The 10,883-nt window shown below is 32.5% G+C and overlaps 1 protein-coding gene across 1 annotated transcript; it reads left to right on the top strand.

Moving 5' to 3' along the window:
* The first annotated feature begins 770 nt into the window (after window positions 1–770).
* LOC131656728 (receptor-like protein EIX2) lies at window positions 771–7,752 on the top strand. The gene is made up of 3 exons (XM_058926359.1): window positions 771–1,096; window positions 1,376–3,076; window positions 7,739–7,752. The coding sequence occupies exons 1-3, from the start codon at window positions 784–786 to the stop codon at window positions 7,750–7,752; spliced, it is 2,028 nt and encodes a 675-aa protein (XP_058782342.1). The 5' UTR covers window positions 771–783.
* The last annotated feature ends 3,131 nt before the right edge of the window (window positions 7,753–10,883 follow it).

Here is a 10,883-nt window from a genome sequence, read left to right as displayed (position 1 = left end):
AATATTAGAAGTTTCCATGTGAAGTAGTCAAATTCGTCAGTTTCCTCTAGTTTGAATGCTAAACTCATATATAAGAAATTAAGCATGCAGAAAAAATAGACTATAAGTTTTACAAACCACTCTCTGACTTCATAATTCAAAGTCTTCCATTGCTTTAATTGCTCAATATTTTTTTTTTTGTGTAAGCTAATATTGAAAATAAAAAAATATATGACTAATCCAAATTGAAAATAAAATAAACAACTAGTAAAATAATTATATTAATGGTGAAATTGTTATTTGAATATAATAACATAAATTTGTTAATCTTTGTGTATGTTAAATGCCACCTAAGAAAATGTATGAATTGATCATATATTAGGGAAGCGCAACTTTCATGTTGAACTACATTTTTTGTTTTATTTGCTGGCAATGAAGAACAACAAATTTCATTTTATAAAAATATGAATCTTTGTTTTCTTTCATGGCAACAAGAAAGCGTAATGAATTTTCCATTTATTTTATATGCTAACTTTAGTTGATTCTTTGACTCTTAAATAAAATGAAAGATCAACGTGGTTGAGTTTTTCATTTCTCTCTAAAATTGAAAAATAACATAAAAGACTTGAAGGAAATTAATTGCTTTACAAATAACATTCAAAATTCAAATTTTCAAAGTCAAATCTTGTTTTAAGCTATTTATATTTTTCATGCTTTCCCATTAGCTAACATCCTATATAATAACACTACAATCTCATGCCACAAAGTTATCCACAGCTGTTTCTATTTTTCTCTTCATTTCCAATGCATCGTTCAATGACTATTCTTCCTACACAAATGCCATTTCTTTTGCTTCTACTTTTAGCTATCTTCACATTCCACAAAACTATGTCTACCAATGATCACAGAATGGTTTCATGCAATGAGAGAGACAGAGAGATACTTTTAACTTTTAAACTGGGAATTGTTGATCCAAATGGTCGAATTCCAACATGGACAACCGAAAACAATTGTTGTGCTTGGGAAGGAATCCTTTGTGACAACATTACTGGAAGAGTTACACGAGTTGAACTATCACCGTCTTATGTTGAAGAAGAGCAATCCAAATATTTGAAAGGTGAGATGAATCTTTCTATTTTGAAACTTGAGTTTCTAAGTCATTTGGATTTGAGTTTCAATGAATTTGATATGATAAGTATTCCATCCAATTACCAAAACATCACACATGTATCTAAACTTCTCTACCTTCACTTATCTGGGAATGGTAACATTGTCATGGATAATCTTGAATGGCTTTCTCCACTTTCTTCTTTGGAATATCTCATCCTCACTGAAATTCCTCTTCACAAGGAAATCAATTGGCTTCAAATAGTGAGTACACTTCCTTCGCTATTAGAGTTACAATTACAACATTGTAACCTAAGTAGCCTCATGCTCAACCCAACTATTGAATATTTGAATTTGTCTTCACTTATAACTCTTGATCTTTCTTACAACAACATCACCTCTCATTTACCTAATTCATTTTTTAATCTCACCAAAGACATCACCTATCTTGAGCTTAGTTACAACCATATACAAGGTGAGATGCCTTCCAGTTTGCTAAACCTTCGAAATTTAAGACACCTTAGTCTTGCGTATAACCAACTTAGAGGATCAATTTCAGATGAAATAGGCCAACTAGCGCATATTCAAGCACTTGATCTTTCCATGAACATGTTAAGTGGTTTCATTCCTCCAACTCTAGGAAATCTCTCATCCTTGTGTTATTTAGATCTATCCTCAAATAATTTCTCTGGTGAAATATCAAAAACAACTTTTTCCAAACTCAATAATTTACATTCACTAGACTTGAGTGGTTCAAATGTTGTATTTCAATTTGCTTCTGATTGGGTTTCTACTTTTCAACTTCGTGTACTTAATTTGAGTCATTCAAATCAGGGACCAAAATTTCCATCTTGGATATATACACAAAAATCACTCGAAATTCTAGACTTATCGAGCTCGGGAGTTTCCATTGTAGATAGAAGTAAGTTTTCAAGCATTATACAAGGAATATCATATCTTACTTTGTCAAATAATTTGATATCCATAGACATATCAAACCTAACACTAAAGGCTGTTCAATTAAAGTTGGATCGCAATAATTTCACAGGAGAACTCCCCAACATATCACCAATGTCTGAGTTAATTGATTTGTCTTGCAACTCCTTTTCAGGACCAATTCCACATACTTGGAATAGCTTGAAAAAATTAGGTTTCATTAATTTGTGGAGTAATAGGCTATCTGGTGAAGTTTCAATAGACCTCTCTAGTCCTAGTTTAAAGTACATTATCTTAGGAAAAAATGAATTTTTTGGAATCATTCCAGTCATCCTGGCACAAAACTTACAAGTGGTCATATTGAGAGCTAACAAATTTGAAGGGAACATTCCATCACAGTTATTCAATCTTTCTTATTTGTATCATCTGGATCTTGCACATAATAAACTTTCGGGTTCTATGCCAAAATGTGTATACAACTTGACTCATATGGTTACTAATAATGTGAAAATATGGTGGTCAGATATTATAATTGATTTGTTTACAAAAGGTCAAGATTATGTGTATGAAGTTAGACCAGATAGGCGAACTATCGACCTTTCATCCAATAGTTTGTCTAGAGAAGTACCATCACAATTATTTCAGCTTGTTCAAGTTCAAACATTAAACTTATCTCACAATAATTTTATTGGAGCTATATCGAAGATGATTGGAGGCATGGAAAATATGGAATCTCTGGATTTCTCAAATAATAAACTTTGCGGTGAAATTCCTCAAAGCATGGCATTCTTACACTTTTTGGATTATTTGAATCTATCATACAATAATTTTAATGGAAAAATCCCAATAGGAACTCAACTTCAAAGTTTTAGTGCCTCAAGCTACATTGAAAACTCTAAACTGTGCGGGGCTCCTCTAAACAATTGTACCACAGAAGAAGAAAGTCCTAATATTGCAACATCATCTACAGAAAATGAGGATGACGACTCTATAAAAGACTCATTATATCTTAGTATGGGAGTTGGATTTGCAGTAGGTTTCTGGGGAATTTGTGGTTCTTTGTTTTTTATCAAAAAATGGAGGCACACATACTTTCAGTTTGTTGATGGAGTGGGTGACAAGTTCTATGTAACTTTGATGGTAAAGTTAAATAGCTTCCATTGAAATTGACCTCCTGCTACAAAAGTTTAGTGAAATATACTTCCAAAAGATTTAATTATCAAGCTATAGAATATTTTGTTTTAGTTATAATTTAGATATAACATGTTTTATAAATAAAATAAGAGAGTATTTTTTAATTATATCCATTTTTTTTTTTCCATATTTTATCAGGTGAATATTTGCATACTTCAAATCCTGCACTATTATGAGATCAGATCATATGTGTGATTTTTATTAAGAATGTAGTTCTTTGTGTCGAAATCATGTATGTGTCGAAATAGTTTAATTTATGTCGAGTTGTATTAAATGTCGACACTACTACAAAAAAGACATTTAACAATGGATAGAAAAGATATATAATCTTGTCGGTCCTGGCGTTGTTATGTAGAGTGTTGTTGTAAATGTGTTACTTACAATCACAATCCTGTGACTATTGTAGTATACTAGAAAGCTCGCGATGATATATACACACAAGAGATGATATATAGGAAGACGAACCAAAACATAAACATAAACAGAAATATAAACAAGTCAAAATCGCTGCATAAGTTTGGTAAAGACGAAGTTGAAGGTAGCCACAGGTTTCAAGAAGACGGAATCTCTGCACAAGTTTAGGATTTAAATATGAGTGAGATAAGTGACCAAAGATGTTAGGATTTTGTTTTGAGAGATAAGAGTGAAATATGTTAGGGTTTTCTTTTGAGAGAAACAGATGTTATGTAATGAGCGAGAGATAATTTCACTTATATATAAATAATTATCACCTTTCACCATGGTTGATAAGACAAACCGTGATAAAGTGATTGAACTCCTGGTACGTTTAACTACGGGTTTTAACTATGGCCGTAGTGAATTGTCTTAAGTACTACAAATAACACATCTAACATTGGTTGCAAAACACATTTAACATCAGCTATACAGGCGAGGTAGCGAAGGGAGACATAAAAAACTATCATTTAACACCTCAATGTTTCTAAAACTGAGATTAAAAATTAAATGGTCATTGGTTGAATCCCTAGCAATTGTATATATTTATTTTCTAAATTTTGTTGCGCGGGTCATATACCTCTCGGTTGTATTTAAAGACCAATGTAATAAGATATTCATATACATCAATTTTAAGTAATAACTGAGGGGTTAAATCTCATTTTTTGCCTGTATCATTTTCACTGGTCTGTATCTTATCATTATAAATCAATAAACAAATGAATACTAGATTTACATTGGTTTTAATCTTATTTTTTCCCGTCTTAATCATTGCTCACACAGAAACTACAAAATATGTGACAAAATAGGAATATATTATATCATTTAAAATCAAATGTACAAACTTACATTGTTCTCATCAAGACAGAATACACACATTTACATATTTTCACATAAAATGTTAAAACCTCTATATATATACAAAATAAGATTATAACAACCAAGAAAAACTATTGTTGTCGACATTCATAACAAGATAAGAAGACATTGGCCCAAGGTGATCAAATGTCAGCCATATCTTCTTTTGAGTATGGTGTTTTGTTGTTGAACTCCTATAATTATAATAAAATTTAAATTATGATAAGCTAACAACAACACCATGAACTTAAGAAATATAAATATGTGTATATATTGATTAATTTAATACCTTATGCTTCATCCATCCATTTTTAATGCTTGCGGAGACAATTTGGAGCATATATTCCATAATATAGTATCCACAAAAATGGTCGTCAGGTTGTTTTCGTCACTACAAATAATTTTCATATATTTATATCACACTAATACCATAAATAATATAATGTCAAAAATTTCAAATAATATACTTACTTTTGGGTAAATATAGATTGGCTTTTTACCAAAAAAAATTCATTTCATTGCATTATATCCCTTCGTCGCTCTATACATGTCGGTTAAACTTAAATATAGATAAAAACTATTCAATTTTAAAGTTATAATTTGAGTATTAAAAATAATATCACTTACCCATTCAGGGCGTTAACTACAATATTAGGCAGTACAGAGTGAAACAAGAAATACACAACTATAGTATTTTTCTTGAGATATATAGTAATTAATTGTCTATGTTCACTGCATAAACATTGAGAATAATTAATAACATGTATAAAATTTATTTAAAAATGAAAACACAAATTAATATATACTTGCCCGCAATAAAACGGGGTGAAATAACAATCTTTGATGTTCCCTTTTCAGCTTGTCTTGTACGTAAATAAAGATATTATGTCTTGTCGAACCACGAGTAAGACCAATGTGCGCTGGATCTAAGATACAATAATTGTTTAGAATATTTCTTTCAACTCAGAACTCATGGATGTACATGCAAGAGAAAATCTTTATGTTAAAGTACAAGAACGTATGAATATAAATAGAAATCAACGTAAAAACTATACTTACAAGCACCAAATTTGCAATATGAAATTGTCTAGGTACACATCTGCCTTAAAAAATTCATGTACAAAAATCTTAAAAGGTATGAATAACTGATCTATACCATGATTTAATTTAATACCGAAGCATGGGTTTTGAATACTATCAATCATCATTTCTAGTCTCTTAAAGTTGTCTTAGTTTGGGTGGTGTGGATTGCATACTTTCCTGGTTGGCAGAAAAACTTTCTTTCGCACTTGTACCACACGTAAATTTCTCAACTACATTCTCGTGCATTTCCAACGAACTTAATTTCTGCATCATAAAAACAACATAAATACAATACAAAATTAAAATACGCAAACAATAATAACAAGATGTCATGACAATCTTGTGAAGTGAAGAGGCCGGATTTTGTTTGATGTGCCCTCTTCCATTTCTTGTGGCGTGGTGTTGGAGATGGAGTGCGATCAAGGCTTATAGAATCTCCCAGCTCTTTCTCCCTTTTTTTTCTTTTTTCTTTTAAATTTTTGATATCCTCTACAAGACAATCTACGTGGATAGTTATTTCTAACTCGATTTTCATTTCCTTTTTAACTCTTTGCCAAGAAGTTGGGAGTAGTGCGTGACTCTACAGATTTCTCCCACTTAATCAATAAATGAATACACCTCGTATGGAGGTTTTTCTTTATCTTCTGCATGTTTAATATAATCATGGGTGAGATGTGTCTTAAAGCCCCTCCAACAGTCACCATAATATGTAAGAAATTTCTTTTTAATGATACTATCCTCTAGAGTAACAATAAACACTTCTTATGTTTACACAATACAATTGTTATTAGTATTAAACAAAAAAACAAATGATCATATATAACTGTAAACAAATCATAAAATACTATAACATCCTCCCATATGGCGTCTTTCAATTCTTTCTCAATGTCGTGCCAACTATCTAACAAAATACGCACATTACTTCTACCTTGTGTAGATGTTTGATTGGCTGCATTTTATGGTAAAACATAATTCTGAGTTTAGATGTCTTGACTGATGTCACGACATGCATGTGTGGTTTTCTGCAGGAGATGTGATTTTAGCTAATACAGATTTTAGGGATGTCAAGATGAATGTTGTGACATCGTTACCTGAACATCAAGTGATGTTATGTTTCTGTTATGTTTCCTACTTTATCTCAAGCTATATTTTAGGAAACTAACTATAATGTGCTAATTGTATATCAGTAAGAGACCAAGCCATGGCCTGATTTTTAGCACCCTAATTTGTGAAAATTAGGTTAACTGGGTTAACTCTAATTTATGTTATTTTAGGCCCAAGGCCTAGGATCTGCATAACAAAAGACTGTTAGTCCTACTTTCAGAAGCAGAGAATTGAAGTGAAGAATACTGTTCGCTGCGATTTGTACAAAACAGGGTACAGCAAGAAGATGTCCTATGGAATGTTGAGACATGTTCTGTGACAACATGTCTTATGAGATGTCATATGCTGAAACTCATGACATCGTGCCTGCTGAGCTGGAATATGAAGATTCAGTATGTACTTAATAGATGCAGAATATTGTATGGAATATTATGCAAATATATGTGGCGCATGTTTAAAGGTCAAGAGAATCAAGTCAGAATGTTGAAAATTATGCAGTTTCTAATTATGGAGATAATTTAGAAAACTTATGATTGAAGACCTATCTTTTGGCAGAAGTTTTCTGCTGATTCGTAACACCAAATAAGAATGTGATTGAAGGCCCAAGTCCAGTTGGGAATAGGTTATAAATAGGAAGCTTTGTAACCTAGTTCAGTAGGCAAGCCGGTTTTAGAAAGATGTAATCATTAGGGTTAGCCATGTAAAGTTTACCACCCGGATTATGGGATTGTCACTGATTTGTGCCTCGAAGCCTGTAGCCAAGAGGTTTATTTTACTCACTCAGAAGCTTTGAAGCAATGAGTGGAGTTGTGTCCTTGGAAGAAGCTGTGAAGCAATTCCAAGTTTATTTGTGTCAAAGAGTTTTTGACTATTTTGGGTTTGGAGTGATGTTCTCCAAATTGGTTTTGTATGTTGCAGGGGTTTGCAGCAGGTTTAGTATCACTAGGGAGTGAGTAGAGGTTCTCTTATCTTAGATGGGTTTCTAAGGTAAAGGTTTCATTGGGTAGTGATTAGGTAGCCGGAGGTTGTTACCTATAAACCGGTAGTTGTTTACTTAAAATAATACTACTGATATTTGAGTCTTCTTCCTGGCTTGGTAGCCCCCAGATGTAGGTTGGTTGAACCGAACTAGGTTAACAATTCTGTTGTGTTCTTTCTTTTCTGCACTGGTTTATTAATCTGTTATAAGATGTCGTAACATCCAATACGACATCAGGGAATAATCCCAAAGCTTGTGCTTTTACAGAACCAACCCAGATCAAAACATTTTTTTTTCAATAAGCAATTTATAAGATATCGCACTAGGGGTGCAACCCTTACAAAACAAACTCTATACCGAGCGATTACAAGAAAGCGGTAATTTATACCAATCGTAGAAGCTATTACGGAACGAAGAATGACTTAAATTCATCCATCTCCAGGAAAGAAAAATTACATTTGACACCACATCATAGCAATAAGACTTATTCTAAAAAACGATCGCGTTTCGCATGAGCCAAATACTCCAAATTGTTGCCACCCAAATAGTGTTAGTCTTGGTTTTGCTAAGAGCATCCCAGATCAAAACATGTTTGTGTTAAGTGAGTTATCATTATCCATAAATGGTTCCAGTATTCTTGTGATCAGTTAGCATTCAAGTGTTGAACCAAAATTAAAGATGATCCTATTTTACTATTGTAGCTTTATAACAGACTAGATGTCATGACATTCTATATGACATCCGGATTCTGTCATACCAGAATTTCAATTGGTATCAGAGGAGGCATCCTGTTTGTTTCTGGATGAGATCCACGGGGGATACTTTCTGGTTGTGTACAAGGTAGAAGATTGTTTGAACAAAGAGTGTTCATATTGTATGGTCCCTTGAAGTGGAGGATGGACCTATTTGTGGAAGACTAGACCAACCTGACCAGTGTAACACCCCATTTCTACCCGGAAAATATAATACGGAAAATATCAGAGTATTTAAAAATTTCTCAACAAATAAATGAGGCGTCACATATTCACTTCATAACAAATCACTTAATCGCATTTAGCGGATACATAGCACTTTCTTTGATCAATAAAACAAATACTCAGCATATAATACTCTTCAAAACAAGGTAATTTCTTTTATTAGAATATAGAGGAATCATAGTTCTCAATCTTTGAATCAAATAACATCTTATTCAACTAAGATAAAACAATAAACAACAACAATCATAAACATCATAAATCATCCCCCGAGTGCTACGTATCAGAGCGACAACCGACTCGGTTAACGACAACTAAATCTTCATACTCGAACACCTGCACATTACCAATAAAAAGGCAACGGAGAACAAGAGAAAAGGGTGAGATATCAAATCATATAAGTGCGCGCATGATAAATTGTATATTAGGATCCAGACATATATAGTCATCACATCTCAAATATTAATATTGCTATACACTTCACGCTTTCACTAATTCACAAATCTCACATATGTTACATCTCACAACAAGTCACCATAGATCATATTCACATCAATTACATATAAATCTCGTTCATTTATTTTGCAAGCTAATTCACGATACATCACATATAAGTCACACAAGACATGTTCAGTTAATCGCATTCACAAGTATTGATATCCTCATACTATTCACAAAATCATCAATTCACATTCTCACATACATTCATCATTTAACAAGTCACGATATAGTCACAAAACGTCACAAATATGAATCACATAAGACACATGGGACATGACTCATGTATATGCATGTGGTACCAATCGAAGATTTAGCCCCCGTCACCAATTGCCATTTGGCCCGTCATGTTTGCCATAGTTTTCAGGCCGTCATGTTCGCCATAGTTTTCAGGCCGTCACAGAGTATGCATATGGAATGTGACTCGACAAACAAGACAACACAGCATACTCATCAAAATCACATATCGTCACAAGGCATAAGCCTATATCACAATTACATTACCATTTATTCGAGGTAATTCACGTCACCATAATATTTCACCTTCATTTAGTCACAAAATCATCATCACAAATATATATATAACATCACGTATTACAATTCATCATAAACATCGTCATGTTTCGACACATCGGCACAACTACTCCGTTTCACGAATTAACGACGTCATCTTAACAAATCGACACATTAAGCCAATTCAAGGATAGTCTTATAATCCTATATAAATTAGTCTTTGGTTTAATCACTAATCTATTACAACTAACCGGGATTATTCACATAGTATCAATTAATTAATCGGATATATTTCGCGTCGCTACCGGTTATCTAATCTTTGATTAAATCATTAATATTCACGACTTTACCAAACCTCGAGTCATATTACCAAGTCCCTAAAACATAATTTAAACCGGTTAATTCGGGCACAATTCTATTCTTTACCGGTTATCCAATTCATTCGGTTAAATACTCAAGATATTGTAATTTACCGATAAACCGAATAGTTATTCAAAGTTCAAGTTTATTCCAATTAATTAGGCTCATTGAAAATTAGTTCAACCATTAATTTAATCGACCGGCTAATATCACAATTTCGACAAAATAACACCAACACGTTAATGTACTAATTAAACTTAGCTACCACATAAATTTTTATCAAATTCCGGACAATTAATTATACCGCTTAATTCGGCTAATTCGATCAAACGAGACTGTTTTGTATTATATTAGTTCTATATTCACTACTGTTATACACTTACTATTGTAATAATCAATTATAATTTCATTTCATAACTATATTTTTTCCATTATATATTGTTTATATATTTGACATACATGTTCATTAAGTGATATTATTAACTAATGAAACAGAATGGCACAAGAAGCAACAGCACAAGGCACATATATTGAAATAAATAAATAAATAAATAAGAAAACGAAACAGCACACAACAATGAAGTAGAAATGGAACGAATCTACTATTGCAAATAGGGTATCCCATTTCCAGTTTATACTATCATGTATATAATATATATGTTAGTAAAGTAATATTATGAACAATGAAACATACAACACATGTATATGAACCAGCTAGGCATACAAAGAAAATAGAATACATGACGATAGCATAAAATACAATAGTATGGCCTAAGAAGCACACTGCCGCCGTCAATGGGTCTCAATGTCGAATGGCATACGTCACATAGACCCCCATTTTCCTA

The sequence above is a fragment of the Vicia villosa genome, linkage group LG3 (assembly GCF_029867415.1).
Source record: "Vicia villosa cultivar HV-30 ecotype Madison, WI linkage group LG3, Vvil1.0, whole genome shotgun sequence".
In the NCBI taxonomy this organism is placed as follows: Eukaryota; Viridiplantae; Streptophyta; class Magnoliopsida; order Fabales; family Fabaceae; genus Vicia; species Vicia villosa.
This window is presented reverse-complemented; position numbering and strand designations above follow the sequence as displayed.